At 41.4% G+C, this 20349-nt stretch overlaps 2 protein-coding genes across 4 annotated transcripts; one reads left to right on the forward strand and one right to left on the reverse strand.

The window, feature by feature from the left end:
- Positions 1–2617: 2617 nt before the first annotated feature.
- LOC131106200 (amphoterin-induced protein 1-like) lies at positions 2618–5798 on the forward strand. 2 transcript variants are annotated; one of them, XM_058055050.1, is made up of 2 exons: positions 2618–2767; positions 3957–5798. In XM_058055050.1, exon 2 carries the CDS (start codon positions 3978–3980, stop codon positions 5454–5456), a length of 1479 nt encoding a protein of 492 aa, XP_057911033.1. In that variant the 5' UTR covers positions 2618–2767; positions 3957–3977; the 3' UTR covers positions 5457–5798. The 2 variants fall into 2 exon arrangements, with proteins under 2 accessions (XP_057911033.1, XP_057911032.1); XM_058055049.1 differs by having other exon boundaries at positions 2622–2767; positions 3954–5798.
- An 8081-nt stretch (positions 5799–13879) lies between these two features.
- LOC131106561 (RNA-binding protein 15-like) lies at positions 13880–18425 on the reverse strand. 2 transcript variants are annotated; one of them, XM_058055745.1, is made up of 3 exons: positions 14650–18425; positions 14266–14374; positions 13880–14181 (listed from the first exon to the last, which is right to left on the reverse strand). In XM_058055745.1, exon 1 carries the CDS (start codon positions 18257–18259, stop codon positions 15872–15874), a length of 2388 nt encoding a protein of 795 aa, XP_057911728.1. In that variant the 5' UTR covers positions 18260–18425; the 3' UTR covers positions 13880–14181; positions 14266–14374; positions 14650–15871. The 2 variants fall into 2 exon arrangements, with proteins under 2 accessions (XP_057911728.1, XP_057911729.1); XM_058055746.1 differs by having other exon boundaries at positions 13881–14181; positions 14266–14297.
- Positions 18426–20349: the final 1924 nt, after the last annotated feature.

The raw sequence follows: 20349 nt of genomic DNA on the forward strand, positions 1-20349 counted from the left end.
TATTATTATATTTAATTAAATTCTATTTAATTTTCCTGCTTTAAAAATATGTCTCAAATTATTTTATAAAATAAATAAAATATATATGAACTCACCACTCCAGGACAAGAAATTTATTTTTTTTCTGCATGGTGTGTTTGAATCTGTAAAGAGAAATATTGTAAAGATAATATAGAGCAGCTAGGAAAACATTGATCCATTACACACAACTGCATGCACATCACGTCCAGAGAAGACTGCAGCAGCTTTTACACACACACACACACACACACACACACATGCACACACACACACTTAGCCTTACCCTGTCCTTCACCACAGTCATAAAAGGAGCCGAGAGGAAGGTCTTGATTATGAGATAGATATCATCGCCTGCAATATAATATCACAGCATAATGAAAATAACTGAGAAGTAATTTATTGCAAAGAAGCGAAATAGGCTGTTCATCCGCTCATCAAAAGTTTAAGAACGCAAAAAAATGCCAAAAAAATCTTGGCAAAAATGTGGATTGAGTATGATTTAGAGCAGGGGTGGGCAAACTACGGCCCGGGGGCCACATCCGGCCCGCCAAGTGTTTGAATACGGCCCGCTCGTTCTTTCCAAAGTATTTCATTTAAAGTCAACATACAAGCTGGCTTGAGACGACATTTTCATGGTTTGGCGGTTTTATCAATTTTGTTATTTGATGCGATCTGTTGTTTACAAAGTGAAAAAAGGGACACAAGCACATAATAATAATAATAATAATAATAATAATAATAATAAATAATGAATTTATTATTATTATAAATTTATAATGTACTTTACATCAAATAAATGATCTCAAAGTGCACATATAGCAGATTGCATAACACTTTTACAGATACAATAATTCCAGCTGGACTGTTACGTGTAAAATATCGAGTCAGCCCCCCCCCCCCCCCCCCCCCCCCCGTCAATTTTGTTAAATGAATGCGGCCCGCCAGTCAAAAAGTTTGCCCACCCCTGATTTAGTGTCAGATATTCACACTGTCATGATCTCATGATGGCAAAGGCAAAAGGCTTTCTCTCTTTGAACGAGGTGGGATGAGCAAGACCTCTCGCTAGATATTTATATTTACCTGTGATTGGCTGGCAACCACCCCATGATGTATACCCTGCCTCTCACCCAAGCTGGGATAGGCTCCAGCATAACCCCACCACCCTAATGAGGACAAGTGGCATAGAAAATCAATCAACAAATATATTTGTTTACATTGTTGTATTTACACGTATTTATGGACAATTTGGAGTGGCTAATTAACCTAGCATGTTTTTGGAATGTGTTAGTGTTCTTACAAAGGACACTAAACTCATCACACACCAACTTAACACTCAAAAGGTATAATTATGAAACCAGCTCAACCGATTCATTCATTCATTTTCTACCGCTTATCCTCACGAGGGTCGCAAGGGTGCTGGAGCCTATCCCAGCTGTCTTTAGGCGAGAGGCGGGGTACACCCTGGACTGGTGGCCAGCCAATCACAGGGCACATATAGACAAACAACCATTCACACTCACATTCATACCTATGGACAATTTGGAGTGGCTAATTAACCTAGCATGTTTTTGGAATGTGGGAGGAAACCGGAGGAGAACACGGGGAGAACATGCAAACTCCACACAGAGATAGCCGAGGATGGAATTGAACTCGGGTCTCCTAGCTGTGAGGTCTGCGCGCTAACCACTCAACCGCCGTGCAGCCCTTTTTTTGTTGTTATTATTTTTCATTCATTCATTCTTTCTTTTCGGTCGAGAGGCGGGGTACACCCTGGACTGGTGGCCAGCCAATCACAGGGCACATATAGACAAACAACCATTCACACTCACATTCATACCTATGGACAATTTGGAGTGGCTAATTAACCTAGCATGTTTTTGGAATGTGGGAAAAAACCGGAGGAGAACACGGGGAGAACATGCAAACTCCACAAAGAGATGGCCGAGGGTGGAATTGAACACGGGTCTCCTAGCTGTAAGGTCTGCGCGCTAACCACTTTACCACCGTGCAGCCCATATACAATATATATTTTATATATATCCTCACGAGGGTCGCGGGGGTGCTGGAGCCTATCCCAGCTGTCTTGGGGCGAGAGGAGGGGTACACCCTGGACTGGTGGCCAGCCAATCACAGGGCACATATAGACAAACAACCATTCACACTCACATTCATACCTATGGACAATTTGGAGTAGCTAATTGGGAATATGGGAGGAAACCGGAGTACCCGGAGAAAAGCCACGCATGCATGGGTAGAACACACAGAGATGGCCGAGGGTGGAATTGAACTCGGGTCTCCTAGCTGTGAGGTCCGCGCGCTAACCACCCTTAAACATAATCAATTTATGTTATTTATATTTATATCAAATTTATATCTAATTAAAGTGTTAAAGAGCTTTATTAAAATGATAATCATGGTCAATAAATCACAACCTCTACAAAATGACCGGCATCATTGAGGGTATCGGCAATAATGTCCATGTATCGATTTGCAGTATCGCCCACGGAGGTGACGTCGCACCCTCCCATCAACGTGTATCACATGGTGCGTTCACGGCTCCGCAAAGACCGCAGACTGCCTTCCTTGTGCTGCTGCTGCTCGCTCACTCCCCCCCCCCCAGTCGTCATGGACTCGCTGCAGCAGCGGTCAGGAAGACTAAGACTGGACGGGCTGGTCCACGAGTGGCTCACACGAGAAGACGAATAAAAGAACCGGGACCGGCCGAGCGAAAGAACCCCCGTGAAAGGTAAACCACGAGTGGGTGCGACACTTGGGGGGGGGGGTGTTTTCACGGGACGGGAGTGTTTATCGGAAGACCTTGATGCTAATGCTGACCGTGCAATTTTGAGGTTTTTTTTTTTTTTACGTCAACTTTTTGGCCGTGACGTGATGACGCAATGCACCTCCGATGATGCTGCAAAATCCTGCAGTTGCGTTCTGCATTTTAGAAGACAATGACATCATCAGTGCAACAGTGATGATTGACAGCACGGAATCAGGGACAAAGTTACCTGCAGCTAAAATATGGTCATAAAATAGATATATTTGATATATTATTATTATTATTATTGCTGTTTTATAAAAAAAACTGAGAATAAAATGTGCTTTATTCATTAGTATAATAAATCTGGTATTTATTATAAAGCTAAAGGATGAATTGTATGTAAAATCGAAATAAAACCACGTTTCTAGTATACAAATAGTATGTTTAAACAGTGCTAATTTTAATGTGGAATTGGAATAATTTTCATCATTTTCATCAAAAAAATTAATAAAATTAATAAAATAAATGTATAAATAAAATAAATTTGCTAAATACAAGGATGAAGAGTCTTGAACCAGTCATGATGTGCTATATATATCACTATATTGACACTTACTATGGTACCCATTATGGCATTGGATGCTCATATCACCTAGTACTTTGGTACGAGGTGCATTATTAAAAAAATAAAAAAAATAAAAAAAACCTTAAACCATATTATGGAAAGCAGGAAGTGAACAAATGTAACAGTTACTGATTGTAAAAGTACCAGATGGAGGGGTAGGATTTAATAAGCTTTGCTTCTTTAATGATGCTCATATCATCTTGTACTTCGGTACGAGGTGCATTATTAAAAATTAAAATTAAAATTAAAATTAAAATTAAAATTAAAATTAAAATTAAAATTAAAATTAAAATTAAAATTAAAATAAACTGTATTATGTATGTATGTAACAGTTAGTGATTGTAAAAGTACCAGATGGAGGGCTAGGATTTAATAAGCTTTGCTTCTTCCTACTCCTTTTGGACATGTGGAACTGGGAACTGATTATGGGATGCATTCAATTGTAATCTGATGCATGTTCAAATGAAATAAAACTATTACCAATATTCTCTAATATGACATCATCATGTCACATGTCTAACTCATCCAATGACTGCACCCCAGCAGCTTCCTGGGTTGACCGACACCATGAAGAGATCTTTCCTGACTCACCAGTCCGTACTGAGAAGCGTCGTCTTCCTCGCTCTGCTGTCCTCGCCGCCAGTCATCGGACAGTCGCTGGGAGGCCCCCTGGACTGCCAAAGGACGTGCGTGTGTGCCAGCAACATCATCAGCTGCTCCAAAGTCAATCTCACCAACGTGCCGGTCCCGCTTCCAAAGTACACGTCGGTGCTGGACCTCAGCTTCAACTCCATCAGCAGACTACGAGCCGAGTGGACGCCCATCTCGCTGGGAGAACTTCACACCTTACTGCTCAGCCACAACGGACTCTCTTTCCTGTCCTCTGAGGCGTTCGTGTACGTGACGGCGGTGCGTTACCTGGACCTGTCTTCCAACGAGCTCCGCCAGCTGGACGAGTTCATATTCGAGCCCCTGGAGAAACTGGAGGTGCTGCTGCTTTATAAGAACTGCATCTCGCAGATCGATCGCTCCGCCTTCTCGGGTCTGGCCAGCCTACAGAAGCTCTACCTGAGCCAGAATCAGATCTCACGCTTCCCCTTGGAGCTGGTGAAGGAGCGGACGCGCGTGGAGACGCTCATGCTGCTGGACGTCTCCTCCAACAAAATCAAAACGCTGGCATTCCACGAGCTTCAAGCTCTGCCCGCCTGGATCAAAAACGGTCTGTACTTCCACAACAACCCCCTCCCGTGTAGCTGCGATCTCTTCGACGTGGTGGCACGCTGGCACCTCAAAGATCTCAGCTCGGTTGTGGACTTCAAGGCTGAGCACACGTGCGTCCTCGCCGTTACGCCCAAACGAAAAGTGGCCACCTTGGACTTGGACAAAGCCTACTTGAACTGCAGCGAGGTTAAGACCATGGACCGAGAAGCCTATCTGGAGCAGTTCCTGGTGCTGGACTGTGACACCAAGCATCGGGACATGGTGAAGACCTGGGCGCTGCCGGGGAACATGGCGGTACCGGTTGCAAACAAGACCGCTTTAATGCTTCCAGATGGAAACCTAAAGCTTGGACCCCTCAAGGAAGACGACTCAGGCGTGTACACCTGCTATGCCGTCGGGGACTCCGTCAACGAGACCCTGTATGTCACCGTGGTGGTCTTCAATACAACCATGGATGGCAGCTTGGAGAATCTAAAGACGGCTTACACCACCCTCATCGCGTGTCTTGTGAGCATTGTGATGGTTTTCATCTACCTCTACCTCACTCCTTGTCGTTGCGCCTGCTGTCCGGGTCAGGATCTGGAGAAGAACGACCCAACGGGCAGCCTTCACTCCTCCACTGTCAGCATCGCCCAAGCCGACCAGGAGATGGGACACCAAAGAGGGGAGGCGGGAGGCAGAGACTTCCCTTACGACACCAAGGACTTGCTGGAGCGGAACGGGAGGTTGAACCCCTTGGGTGACGATGAGGAGTGGAAGCGGGGAGACGAGACCAGGAGGCCATCTGTCAGCTCTGTGAGCTCAGACACGCCCATGGTGGTCTAACAACCTGGGGGCAAAACTATAGAAAGGTAACGACACAGCAGTATAGATTTACTACGCGGTGGAAACTGGTCTGGGGCTGCATGAGTGCTGCTGGCACGAGGGAGCTGCGGTTTATTGAGGGAAGATAAATTCCGTGATCAGTTTATGTCATCAAGGAGTGGAAGAGGACTCTAGGAGTCCACTGGGCCGGCGCCAGTTGGCGCCAAAGATTTGGAATTTTGTTCACTCGGCATGTTGCCGGAAATTTGGCGCCACAGCAAGCCACTACGCGCAATCTTTGGTGTGAACTGGGACCAACTGCCGCCGGCCCAGTGGACTCCTAGCATCATTGGTGCAACCTTATTATGGCAAAATAATTAAATTTAAATTACGCCAAATTATGGCAAAATAATTTAATTTATTTTATTTTATTTTAATCTATTTTAATCTATTTAAATTTATTTTAATTTAATTTATTCTAATTTAATTTATTTTAATTTAATTTATTTTAATGTAATTTATTTTAATGTAATTTAATTTAATGTAATTTAATTTAATTTATTGTAATTTAATTTATTGTAATTTAATTTATTGTAATTTATTTTATTTTAATTTAATTTAATTTAATTTAATTTAATTTAATTTAATTTAATTTAATTTAATTTAATTTAATTTAATTTAATTTAATTTAATTTAATTTAATTTAATTTAATTTAATTTAATTTAATTTAATTTAATTTAATTTAATTTAATTTAATTTAATTTAATTTAATTTAATTTAATTTATTTTATTTTATTTTATTTTATTTTATTTTATTTTATTTTATTTTAATTTAATTTAATTTAATAAATAAAATTATACAGCACAGAGAACCTGTTTATGACCTTCTAAAAACGCTTTTTAAACATTATTAGAGATGCGATTAAAATTTAATTAAATTAAAATTGAATTAAATTAAATTAAAAAATTAAATTACTTAAATTAATAATATTATTAATTCTTTAAAGAAATTGGGTTTTTTTACATGAATGAATAAAATGTCAATAGGGGTGTTATTTCATGTTTACCCATCTCTAATTAAATGTTTAAAAAGCGTTTTTAGAAGGTCAAAAACAGGTTCTCTGTGCTGTATTATTTTATTTATTAATATTGAATCCTGCTTTTACTTTTCATAGTCAGGCGTCCGTTAACCAATAAACTCGAGGGATTACTGTATGCTAATGTATATTGCCAGATTTGTAGACAATACCAGCTGTGTCTTGACTCATTTTCAGTGAGTAGTAAATCTATACTGCTATAAAAGCTGTACACTGACTCCTCTAAAGAATATCCAAGTTTCATTTGTGTAGAAGTGCAAGTGGTGTGTACTCGCTGTTGTCAAACAGTGCAAGAAGAGCCCCGAAAACGACTTGCTTCACAACAAATTCATCAGAAGGAACAAGACTCTAATACGGTCAACATCGATGGCCTCCAGGAAGCCGTTTTTTGCTCAGGGGACACGAATGAAGACGAGGGGCATGAGTGCCCAACGCTGAGAAAACGATACAGTCTGATATCAATTGAACATTAGTACATGAGTAGCATTTGTGCCTGGAACTGGACAAACATGTAGCAATTTTAATTCATGTGTTTAGGGTCTCACTTGGGGTAAGAATAGTCACGACAAGAAATATTGTAGTTATAATATAGCAAACATAGTTCGATAACTTAAACCGCAAAAGGTTTGCCAGACCTCCGTGGCAGACCCCTGGCTGCTCGGAGCATGTGTCCGAATACAGTGCGCTATGTTGGGCCACAAATGGTGGCTCCCTCTGCTCTCTCCTGGTACTTAAGTCAGGTCATATTTGATTAGGACAAAATTACAGTTACATCTAAATAAAAAAATAAAAAAATTGGTATCGGTTTAAGAATCTCTAATCATCTCTAAAATATATAATTTTTCCGCTCTCCCACTGATGCATTTACGGTTGAGTGGGATTTCACACAAATTAATACTTAGGTCTTATTCCATTACATTTTATTTCTTCATAATATTTTTATCTTTTTCAATATGGGCCTCTAATACTCCTTTATAGCTTTCCACGCCTTGTGGTACAGTAAACCTCAGATATATCGGAAATTCGCTCACAACGGACAGATAAAAAAGAACCCATTTTTCTGTAATGCATTTCCAATAAAAATTCATTGCATATATCGGATTTTTTATAACGGATTTCGCCTATTTCGGACAAAATCTCCAGGCCGCTATACGACGTCATTTGCAGCGTTAGCAGCGTTGCCTGCGCGTCCAGGTACATTGGAAACATAGTCAAGGAAGTGCCTTTTTATAACGGATAAAATCCCATTTACGCATATACCGGATATAAATCCCATATATGCGTAAAACGGACATTTTCCGGTATACGCATATAACAGATTTCGCTTATATCGGACAAAACCAGTGGGAACAATTGAATCCGATATATCCCAGGTTTACTGTACTTAAATGAAATCTTTGAATGGTAATTATGCTGTCATATTATAGCCGTCTTACATTAAATCCACACTACTGAATGTATTATTCTGTTTAGCCAATTCAATAATGGAAGGCTAAGACAACATGAATAATGTAAATAAGACTTTGTTTTTTAATAGCATGACATCATGGACATAGAAATATAGATATATATATATATAGCGAGAGAGACATATATACTGTGACGTCTCTTTAATAATGATTTCATGCCTGAGATATGAAGTGACCTTGTGGCTAAGGCTAGAGGTTCCACGGCTGCTGCTGGTATAAATAGAAGCAGTGGCGGCCTTGGCGAGTGTAGCACATAGAATATTTAAGGGGTCACTCGCAAAGGGATGAGCTCAACACTGTGGTGTTCTCGAGACCTGTACAACACTGTCCGATCTATGCTGTGGACCGTCTCACGGATTGACTATGTATGTCTATGTGAAATGATCAATTGGAGGAAATGTGCAGTGGCGTTAATTTTTAACAGGTATTAAAAAGAATATGCATATATGTGTATGTTGTACTTGATGTGTCAATACAAGGGGTGGGCGACTTTCTGACTGGGTTGAAAAATGTGTCCTTGCTCACGGCGCAACAAAACAAAAAGACAACACATCCACGGCAAGTTCACGCGTCACATAAATGAAAAAAACACGAAACAGTAAACATAACATGTAACTTAAGACATGCTAGGAACGACAAAAATATGAACTAATCCATAATCAAATATTGTTTGGTTCCGACAACCTCAACGTATTTGCAATGTAGCAAAAAATGTGACAAAAAAACAGCAAAAAGAGTACCACCAGCTACCTAGCATGCCTTGCGGCGGAAATGTATGGGTGTTTTGTTTGTATACCGACATGGTGCAGTAGCTAGTAACTTTGTGTGTCCTGTGTGTTGGCGCCTTGTCGTGTTTGGATGGCTTTATTTTGGGTTTTACATGTTTTAACATTATTAGAGCCCTCTGGACATGAAATAACAGCCCTAAATTTATATATTTATTATTCATAAATTGAATATTTTCATAGTTAGAGCCTAGAAACCCTGTTTACAACCTTCTAAATATGGGTTTTAACATTATTAGAGCCCTCTAGACATGAAATAACAGCCCTATATCGCCTTTATACTCCTATCACTAAATATAGTAGACATAATAACACCAAATAATACATTGGAGACCTAGCATGCCTTGCGGCGGAGATGTATGGGTCTTTTGTTTGTATACCGACATGGTGCAGTAGCTAGTAAATTTGTGTGTCCTGTGTGTTGGCGCCTTGTCGTGTTTGGATGGCTTTATTTTGGGTTTTACTGGTTTTAACATTATTAGAGCCCTCTGGACATAAAATAACAGCCCTATATCGCCTTTATACTCCTATCACTAAATATAGTAGACATAATAACACAAAATAATACATTGGAGACATAAATAAGACTCCTTATACCTGGTGGGCGGGTCAGATGTGGCCCTTCTGAGGGTAATATTTTGGACACATTTTGGCTAATTGGTTAAATCGCTGTTAACCGATTCTAGACCTTATTCATAAATTCAATATTTTCATAGTTAGAGCCTAGAAACCCTGTTTACAACCTTCTAAATATGGGTTTTAACATTATTAGAGCTCTCTAGACATGAAATAACAACCCTATATCGCCTTTACACTACTATCACTAAATATAGTAGACATAATAACACAAAATAATACACTGGAGACATAAATAAAACTCCTGTTTGTGTGTATTCATATAAATGTGTTTGGATGCTAGGATAGCTGAGTGGGGGACGGACAGGAAGTGATGTCATGTTAACCGGTTCTAAACCTTATTCATAAATTCAATATTTTCATAGTTAGAGCCTAGAAACCCTGTTTACAACCTTCTAAATATGGGTTTTAACATTATTAGAGCTCTCTAGACATGAAATAACAACCCTATATCGCCTTTATACTCCTATCACTAAATATAGTAGACATAATAACACAAAATCTTCATATAAATGTGTTTGGATGCTAGGATAGCTGAGTGGGGGACGGACAGGAAGTGATGTCAGGGGTTCAGAGTTGAGTTACGGCTGCAACAGTGGGTCGTGTTTGGGATGATTGTTGCTATTGTTTAAATCCTGCTTGTTCTGGTGCGTCTCACCCAATTTTACAGTAACATTGCTGACAACTACAGATTACATCTTTGAATGCGCCTTCTGGATGCCTTAGATTTGTATTTCGCGCCATTTGTATGCTTGAAAAAGCTTCATTTAGGCAAAAAAATACATATTATTTGCTTAAATATGTACATCTTTTGAGCGACGTTGCAAAAATTGAAGCTGATAAATGAGCATCACGTAACGTGTGCGTGTTGTGTGTGTAGACCAGGGGTGGGCAAACTACGGCCCGGGGGCCACATGCGGCCCGCCAAACGTTTGAATCCGGCCCGCCGATTGCTTTTTAGTATTTCAACTTTTAACATACCAGCTGGCAACATGACTTTCAAGTCGGATGTCTTAGTCAGTAAAAAAAAAAAAAAAATCGTAGGTTGATGTATCTGATGTTTAAAGTGCTCCTGAAAAAAGGAGAAATGAAAACATATAGCTGATATTATATAAAATTAGACAAATAATTCAAGGCGTAAAATTATAAGCGTAAAAATTCTTAAAATTCTTAAAATTCTTAAAATTATTGAAATTATTAAAATTATTAAAATTATTAAAATTATTTAAATTATTACAATTATTAAAATTATTTAAATTATTACAATTATTACAATTATTACAATTATTACAATTATTAAAATTATTAAAATTATTAAAATTATTAAAATTATTAAAATTATTAAAATTATTAAAATTATTAAAATTATTAAAATTATTAAAATTATAAGCGTAAAATCATGTGTGTTAAATATATGTTCTGGCCCCCCGCACAATTTTGTTAACTCAATGCGGCCCGCAAGTCAAAAAGTTTGCCCACCCCTAGTGTAGACAAATACTACGCAACGTCAATTCAGCTAAGTGGAAGCCTGTCGGTTCATGTTACTGTATTGTCAAATGTAACACTGTCTTGAGAGTGAAATGGGAGACGAGGAGATGCGGGGCTTGCACCATCGCATCTGACAAACGGAACAATTCCTCTGGTCTGCGTTTGCTTCCTGCATCCTGGTTTCTGCTTCTCAAATTTACAGTGCATGCTGGAATTGGTGTTTGCACTCAATTGTGCAACACAGACCATGAATGTAAATAAAATTACATACAAGGTTCCGTTCTATAGTATTCCCGCATGAGAAGATATACTGTATAAATGGTGAAGTGTACTCTCTTCTGTGAGATAGTACTTGGCGTGACTCCTTAGCAGCTGCTGCATGAATGATTGAATAGGAGTCATGTTACCGTGTTTACCCACAATACAGGCCACGTGCAGTGTTGTTCTACGCCAGTCAGAACAGGGATTAGCATCAAATTCGTTACAATAAAAGGCAAGAATGAGGCATCTACCTGGACATGAAAGGACAGATCTAGAAATAGAAAGACATGTCAACACCACACTGAGGCAGATATGTCATTAGTAGAGTGTAAAGCCAATGACTGGTGCTTAGTTGTGTTTGAAAGTCATGCATTTTAAGCACCATGACTCATCCTTTTCTCCTCTCCACCCCCCTAGGACTCTCACATTGAAGGTAGAGTGAATGATACATCAAGCGCTCCCTCAGGTCTGCTGCCATCTAGTGGCAAATATTGCTAAGTTACTCTTATCCTTTCACTTTATAGCAGGGGTCTCAAACTCAATTTACATGGAGGCCACTGGAGCTAGGGTCTGGGTGAGACTGGGCCACATCAGGTTTTCAAAATAAAAAACGCATTTATTAAAAACAGAAAAATGAACTTACTTTTTATTTTTCTACACAAAATAAAATGAAAAATAAATAAACAAATCAAGAATAAAGAAAATCAATCAATCAGTAATAAATAAATATAATAATAATAATAAAAACTTAAGAAAGCACATATAGTTGGTGGGTAGACAAATTATTTTTTTCAGATTAAAATGAACAAAGCATTATTAGAGCCCTGTAGACATGACAAAACACGACTATAGTCACATTTATACTCTTTTTATTTACAACATATTGCGCAACCGCAGGGTCTTGAGACACATGCTAACTCGCAAACTAGAGAGCTAGCCACCTAAACGGTAGCCTTCGAGTTATTTCCTTTCAACTTAAATAGCCAAAAACTTACCACTTCCACACGGATAGGGAGGATAACTATTAACAGTTATTTAACCTTTAACATGAACATGAATCAAACGTAATCATTTTTTCTGGGTACATGATACCATACAGCATCCATATCAAACTTGCGCGGGCCGCACTAATAATTAAACTTTCATATCAAGGCGGGGGCCTCAAACTAGTGTCCTGCGGGCCACATTTGGCCCGCGGGCCACGTGTTTGAGACCCCTGGTCTTGAGACACATGCTAACTCGCAAACTAGAGCGCTCGCGACCTAAACGGTAGCCTTCGAGTTATTTCCTTTCAACTTAAATAGCCAAAAACTTCCCACTTCCACAAGGATAGGGAGGATAACTATTAACAGTTATTTAACCTTTAACATGAACATGAATCAAACGTAATCATTTTTTCTGGGTACATGATACCATACAGCATCCATATCAAACTTGCGCGGGCCGCACTAACATTAAACTTTCATGTCAAGGCGGGGGCCTCAAACTAGTGTCCTGCGGGCCACATTTGGCCCACGGGCCACGTGTTTGAGACCCCTGGTCTTGAGACACATGCTAACTCGCAAACTAGAGCGCTCGCGACCTAAACGGTAGCCTTCAAGTTATTTCCTTTCGACTTAAATAGCCAAAAACTTACCACTTCCACACAGATAGGGAGGATAACTATTAACAGTTATTTAACCTTTAACATGAACATGAATCAAACGTAATAATTTTTTCTGGGTACATGATACCATACAGCATCCATATCAAACTTGCGCGGGCCGCACTAACAAGGCGGGGGCCTCAAACTAGTGTCCTGCGGGCCACATTTGGCCCGCGGGCCACGTGTTTGAGACCCCTGGTCTTGAGACACATGCTAACTCGCAAACTAGAGAGCTAGCGACCTAAACGGTAGCCTTCAAGTTATTTCCTTTCAACTTAAATAGCCAAAAACTTACCACTTCCACACGGATAGGGAGGATAACTATTAACAGTTATTTAACCTTTAACATGAACATGAATCAAACGTAATAATTTTTTCTGGGTACATGATACCATACAGCATCCATATCAAACTTGCGCGGGCCGCACTAACATTAAACTTTCATGTCAAGGCGGGGGCCTCAAACTAGTGTCCTGCGGGCCACATTTGGCCCGCGGGCCACGTGTTTGAGACCCCTGCTTTATAGATTCAATGGACTACTTTCTCAAGCGGACATAGTGTCAACCCGCAGTGTTGCAGTATGGAACTGCATGGAGATGAAGCATAAACACAACTTAAGAACATCATTCCTAAAATGGAATTTGTTTGGAGTGAGTAAAGTGGAACGTAAGCTCAGATAAAGGTCGGAAACTATTTGTGGTCACTTGCACTTGTGTTCCAGTAAATCTTTGTGTACTGCGACAGGCTAAAATGTAGTAGTATATAACACACATGTACATGTCAATAAAGTTATGAAACGTTTATATCAGTAGTTCAATTCAAAAAGGGAAATTATTCTATCATTTTGATCCACTGTGAGTGAAATATTGTCCTCATGTTATTACAGTTCACACCCAAATTCAGTATTCATATAAGTTCAGTAATATCAAAAAGTACTGGTGTGGCTCCAATTGACAAACAGCAAATCAACTTTTGTACTTACTTTGTTGTACCTGAAGACAGCCTTTATTATATTATGAGTTACAAAGTACTCATTGGGAGTGTTTTGTATTGTGCTGCAGGCCAATATAAATTAAGCTAGTAGTAAATGCCCTCATTTTACTACAAAATAAAAAAAACACTGCATAAGTAGTTTCTTTATTCAGCAACAGCTGACTTTATTTAAAAAAAATGCAAGCACAACGTATACGACAGGTATAAACGTGACACATTCACATGTAAATTGTACTCACCATGTCTTGACCTACCTTTTATGATGAATTCCCAGACTTCATTCCGCTCGTTGGAGTCAGCGTGGCTTCATTTCAACGTCACCGTTACGCAACAATGACCTGAAACACTCAATACTTTCCATGCAGGACATTCTACAACACACAATAGGATGACAGTATTAAGACACATTTCGGTGTGTTGCCGTGCAGACCTGTTGTGTTGAGTGTTGAGCTCACTTGAGGTGTCCGTCTTGGAACGCTGAGGAAGACTGTGGAGAAAAATGTCATGACTGAAAAGTTGTCGGCTTTCCTCTGCTACATGACGGACCTCCACCGGAAAGCAAGCCTGAAAAAAACATTTCAATAACATTGTTGTTTACATGTAAGAAAAACATGCAATGTATCAACAACATTGTGCTTTACATGTAAGAAAACCTTGCAATGTATGCATAAAGAGGTGACACTAGCATATGCTTAAACACAGGCCATACACTGGACACTTCATTAGGTACACCCTTTGCTAAGATAACTGATATATATTCATTCGACAGTGTTTATAATTGTGCCTATAACCCCACAATAAGTGTCTATTTAAGAGGATTGTGCAGGTTGTGTTATCACCTGTGGTTAGGGTTAGGGAGTCGGTCTCTCATCCGTGATGCAGCTATCCTGGTCCCGTGTGCTGGAAGACGAGGCCCGGTAAAGTCTGATGATACATATCCTCAAATGGCGCCGTCAGGACAGGTTCTTTTCACATTTTACATCAAGCATCACATTTCATTCCAAGTTAATGGAGAGCAAACTCGTCTCTGATGCAGAGAGGTTCATCTTGGAAATCCAAGTATTAGCAAGTTAACTTGCGGGGGGGTCCCCACGAGACCCTCAAAAGCCCAAGCGGCTGAGCTGGAAACAACGGCATTGTAAAAAAAAAAAACAAAAAAACAAGGTCATTCAACAGTAAATCAGCACATGTGATCCTCGGATGTCAGCCAGAGCCACGTGAGACTTGTTAGAGGTCGGATAGACAAATCCCAAGAACAGATTAAAAGGTCACAAAAGTCGTCTTCCTTGTGGTTCCCACCAATGAGCAAATTTATTGAGACACAATCTGTGAAGTGCACTTTGTTTTACTCCCCACGAGCACCGGCGTTCTCCGTTGTCTGCGTCCAGAGATCCTGAGTATACAGCACACACACACACGTTCCATTTGAAAGCAAAAGAAGAAGAAACTCAGGAAATGTCCGATAAGAGAGAGGCATTCCCTCACACGTTCCTCTTGACTTTTTTTTTTTTTCACAATTGAGTCCAATTGACGCCCGGTTACATAACATTTTCATTTTGATTACAACATAAACAATATTTAACACAATTTAGTTGATTGGACAAAAATGGTTCACGGTCAACAAAAATAAGACACAAATAAAAGCAAGCTTGTGGTTGTTGGTGGTCATGAATACAATGTTTTTAGAATAAAATGTCAATCTTTTGTGAATTAATTATGAAAGTCAATGCTGGCTTGAGACACTATGGCACCATTGCTAGTTAGCATTACTGTTTGAACACACCCAACTCCCCAAACGAGACACAAAATGGAGCTACGGCATTAAACATTTAACATTGAAATAATATACTGACTTTAAAAAAAGTATTACTAAGACTCGAGTTAGGTTTTTTTTTTTTGTCATGTGATATTATCTTAGAATTAACAATGAATTTATCGGCAAACTAAACAGTAGATGGGAGCGTCTACTTCACTGCAAAAAACATTTTTGGAGGTTTGACTAAAACTTGAATAGGAAGAACACAAAGCACACAACACAGTTCGTCACACAATCAGCTGGCCTCACGATGCTCCACGAATAATGACCACTACCATGTAGTCATCCTCCGATTTGGCAAACGCTCTTGCCGACTCATCCATAAACTGCTGAGAGAACTCACAAGGCGGGAAAACGTGCAGGACGCCGCTGTGCTCCTTGCCGCGGCTGCCCCCCACGGGGAGGCTGACGATGCCGGCCGCCTCCTTCTGCTTCAGGTAGGTGACCAGGTTCTTCAGCGGCCTCTCTGTCGAGTCCTTCGCCTCCTGAGCCGTCGCGTCCTTGCACTTTAGGGGCATGGCGAGGAGAACGGTGTAGCCGCTGGATCCGGCGGCTTTGATGCGACGAGAGACCTCCTCCAGCTTGGGCGCGTCCATGCGGAGGCGCTGGCTAATTTTCAGCTGCGACGCTTGGCCGCCTTTGGAGCCCTGCACCAACAACGTGGACGCCACTGCCATGTCGCCGTCGAGCAGGTGCAGCGACGTGGGGAAGGTGCTGTTCTTCAGCAGGAGCACGCCCTGCCACACCTGACCCAGCTTCTGCACAGAATGACGCCCCGAGTCCTTCCCCGCGGGGCTCTTTGGTTTGCGTTTGTGGTCCCTCTCTGAGCAGGAGGCGGGTGCAGTCGGGCTAAGCGTCCGCCTCCTCTTGTCCTGACTGTTTGGGCGAACTCTAGGCGCACGCAAGTGTTCGTGGTCGCTATCACCACCCCCGTCTTTGTTGATCACTCCTGGGCTCTGCTCGACGGGGTTGCCGTTGCGGTGCGCGGCGTAGTCTTTGCTCTCAGGGGAGCGCTCGGGACGCCATCCGTGCTCCAAAGGACGTCTTCTGCGGCCTCCGTCTCGGCTCTGCAGCTCCCACTCGCGTTCCACCGGCCAGTTCTCACGGGAATGCCTGTCCAGGTGAGGTACGGGTAGGAAACCGGCCCCTCGGACACCCAAGCCGGACCATTTCCCAGGCGAGGATAGATCCCGATCTCTGAAGCGAGGCGGTAACAGCGGGGATCGCTCTCGTATGGCGGAGTCAAAGCGGTGATCGAAGGGCGCAGGAACCAGTTCGTAGTGGGAAAGCGGGACAGGGGGCTGCATGTACTGCTGCTGCTGTTGCTGGTTGTAGTGGTGTTCGGTGTCCGCAAAGTCCACCCTGAGTCTCCTATCAGGGCCTCCGAGAGGGAAACCTCGCATGTGAGTGCAGGCGGCCTGAGCAGCGTCCAGACTTTCATACTGGATGTAAGCCCACACCTCACCTTTCCTGTAGTCTATAGTCCTGATGGTACCAAAGCGGTCAAACTCTTTAGCCAGTGCGCCGAGGGAAATCCATGGCCCGAGACCTCCCACCCACAGCCTGGTAGTGGGCGTCGGTTTACCGTAGCCGATTTTAACCGGGTTGTGGCCCAGTATTTTCCCCGACATTGCTACTTTCGCTCGATGGGCCATGTCCAGATTCTCAAACTTGACAAATCCATACGTGCTGCTCTGTCCGTGCACCGCCCGTTTAATGTCCACCTCTGTGATGACGCCGAACCTGTTGAACGCCCGCCTCAGGTCGCTCTCCGTCAGACTGACGTCCAGGTGACCCAGAAATAACGTCCTGTTTGCCCGCTGGTCGTCCTCGGGTGAATTCTCATCTTGGAAAACAGCACCCTCCGGGAGGAAAGACGCATGGTTTCGGGCATCATAAAGGGAATAATATGCCTCTCTTTCAACGTCTGTGAGGTGAGGAAGTGGGGGCGGGGGGAGGGGGCCGATCGCCATCTGCTGTAACCGGAAGTCTCTGTAGCCCAAACCGGAGGGGGAGAGTGGTCTCTGAGAGGGAACATGCCTGTGTCCTAAGGGGAAACCGTCTTTAGAAACAGGGGAGCGGCTTCTTCGCCGGTTCATGTAGACCGCATCCACCTTCAGAGGCCGATCAAAGAGCACCAGTCGTCCGCGGGCGTGTTTGGCCGCTCGGGCGTCCTCGGGTTTCCGAAAGTTGACGAACGCCACCCTGTCGTCGTTCTCCCGACTCATTTTGACACTGACGTTACCGAACTTTTTAAATTCGTGAAAGAGTCCGTCTTCTATCTCCTCGTCGTTTAGCTGAGAGCCCAGCTCGCTGATTTTCAGAGTCTTGTACTCACTTTCTGGGGACCGAGGGGCGCTGCGTGAGGCGGACCTGGACGAGTCCGAGGCTTGATCGCCACCACCGTGTGTTCCGGATGGAGCTCCGTAGTCGTAGCCATTAGCAGCCCGGGTGTCCGAATAGTCTCTTTTGTCGCCGGGTAAGCTTTTCCTGGATGAGGAGTTGCAATTGTTGCCGGAGGCGGCTAGCAGCTCCGCCGTTCTCCTGCTGCTAGCTAGACTTCCTCTTCGTTCTTTGCCGTCGTCTAGCAGCCGTGAGCGTTTCCTCGCTGGCGAACGTTCTCTCTCCTTCATTTCCAAACGCCAGTATTCACAAAAACGGAGGCGCGGGTTGTATTTTTTTTTTTTACTTGCACAAAAACAAAGCGTAACTTTTTTTCAAGTTGAAAATGAGCCCAAAAGGACACTCACTCGACATACGCGGACGCCATATTGGAATGGCTTTACTAATTTACCGGAAGTCGCGCTGTTTGAGGATAGAAAGTTCTGATTGGCCGATGAAGTTGTCACTCATGACAAACAGGAAGTGCGTCTGCCTATCATAAACAAGGGTGCGGCACTGACGTCTGGTCCAATGATATTTGAAAAGAACAAGATAACGATTGTGACACGACATCACTTTTTCCTTTTCTTTGGCCCTGACGTGAGATCCAAGGATATTTGAAACAGAAAAACATGTTCTCACACATCACTTTTCCCTTTGGTTCCTTTAAGATGTTTGTAAGATGTGTGTCGATTTGCCTCTATTCAACCTGTGCTGATTGTGATGCTTGCTGATTAGGCGCGTAAACAAAACTTCCACATAAACACTTTGTGAGAAATATAAATTGATTCTATAAGCACAAGCGTCTTATATGTGTGTTTCCCTTCAATTCAATTAATTTTTTATGTGTATAGGCACTTCTCATTTGAAAAAAAATCATGCACAAACATCCCCGTGTCAATAAAACACTCAAGGCTATAAACACTATCACCACTAGAGGGCAGCGTTCCTCCGTTTATATCTTTCAAACATTTAAAAATGATATACAGTGTATATAAATAACTGTTGTAATTTAGTATCTCCTTAAATTATTTGATTGTTTACGTAACTAGTTTATTTATTAAAGAGTAAAATCACAAGGCGCTTTGCAATAATAATACAGCACATAAATAAGGTGTTATTATAATAATAAGGGGGTAAAATGTTGAGTCATGCATGTAGGCCGCTCCCATATTAAGGATTACATTGCACCGCAGCGTGCAGTTATGTTTTATTCAATCATGTTTTTATGCTTAATAATGCTCAGTACCCCCCCCCCCCCTCTCTCCCATTTGAAAATTTTTATCATCTTGCTAAATTAAATGTGACCCAGTTACTTGTTGCATCACTCTGCACTATCATTTGCTATATGGGGTATTTTAAGGGGATTACGCCGCGCTACAAAAAAAAATGGGGCCAGAAGCTTTGCCCTCAACGCTGGTGAGACCATCTGGTGAAGTTCCTCTGTGGAGGGTCACATGTTCCTGTGGAGAGGCAACCTGCCATGTATCGGTATTAAAAATGTGTTTAAGTCTATTTGGAATATCAAAACCACTTTCACTCAGCGAAAAAAAAATAGAGTAGAATAGGATTCAAGAGATTTAAGATCCGGCAAGAATCCTGCCATGTTCAAAGACAGGAAGCCTTTTTGCCTTTGCCATGAGGAGGTCATGATAGTATGAATGCCTGACAGGATATAAAAGACAGCTTTTTTTTTTTTTTTTTGTTCAAGGCCATGGTTTTAAACTTTTGATCAGCTGATGAACGCGTGTTCTTTCCTTTGGCATTTTAAGCATTTTAATGCTCTTAACTCTTAAATCCCGGTCCTTTTTTACAAGACAGTCCCTTCAGTACCGTCCATTTTGACTGATCTTTTCCAGGCACACAGAATATTATGTTTTACAACTATTACAACTATTTACAACTACTACTATTGAGTGCCCATAATCAGTTCCCAGTTCCACATGTCCAAAAGGAGTAGGAAGAAGCAAAGCTTATTAAATCCTACCCCTCCATCTGGTACTTTTACAATCAGTAACTGTTACATTTGTTCACTTCCTGCTTTCCATAATACAGTTTAAGTTTTTTTGTTTGTTTTTTTTTAAATAATGTACCTCGTACCGAAGTACTCGGTGATATGAGCATCCAATGCCATAATGGGTACCATAGTAAGTGTCAATATAGTGATATATATAGCACATCATGACTGGTTCAAGACTCTTCATCCTTGTATTTAGCAAATTTATTTTATTTATAAATTTATTTAATTAATTGTTATTAATTTTTTTTTAGTTTTTAAATTTTTTTAAATTTTTTTTTATTTTTTGTCTTGTACCAAAGTATTCGGTGATATGAGCATCCA

This window comes from Doryrhamphus excisus, chromosome 18 (genome assembly GCF_030265055.1).
Source record: "Doryrhamphus excisus isolate RoL2022-K1 chromosome 18, RoL_Dexc_1.0, whole genome shotgun sequence".
Taxonomy (NCBI): domain Eukaryota; kingdom Metazoa; phylum Chordata; class Actinopteri; order Syngnathiformes; family Syngnathidae; genus Doryrhamphus; species Doryrhamphus excisus.

Bases quoted from the DNA above. Each gene is read 5' to 3' on its own strand.
- LOC131106200 (XM_058055050.1), top strand. From the start codon at position 3,978: ATGAAGAGATCTTTCCTGACTCACCAGTCCGTACTGAGAAGCGTCGTC.
- LOC131106561 (XM_058055745.1), bottom strand. From the start codon at position 18,259: ATGAAGGAGAGAGAACGTTCGCCAGCGAGGAAACGCTCACGGCTGCTA.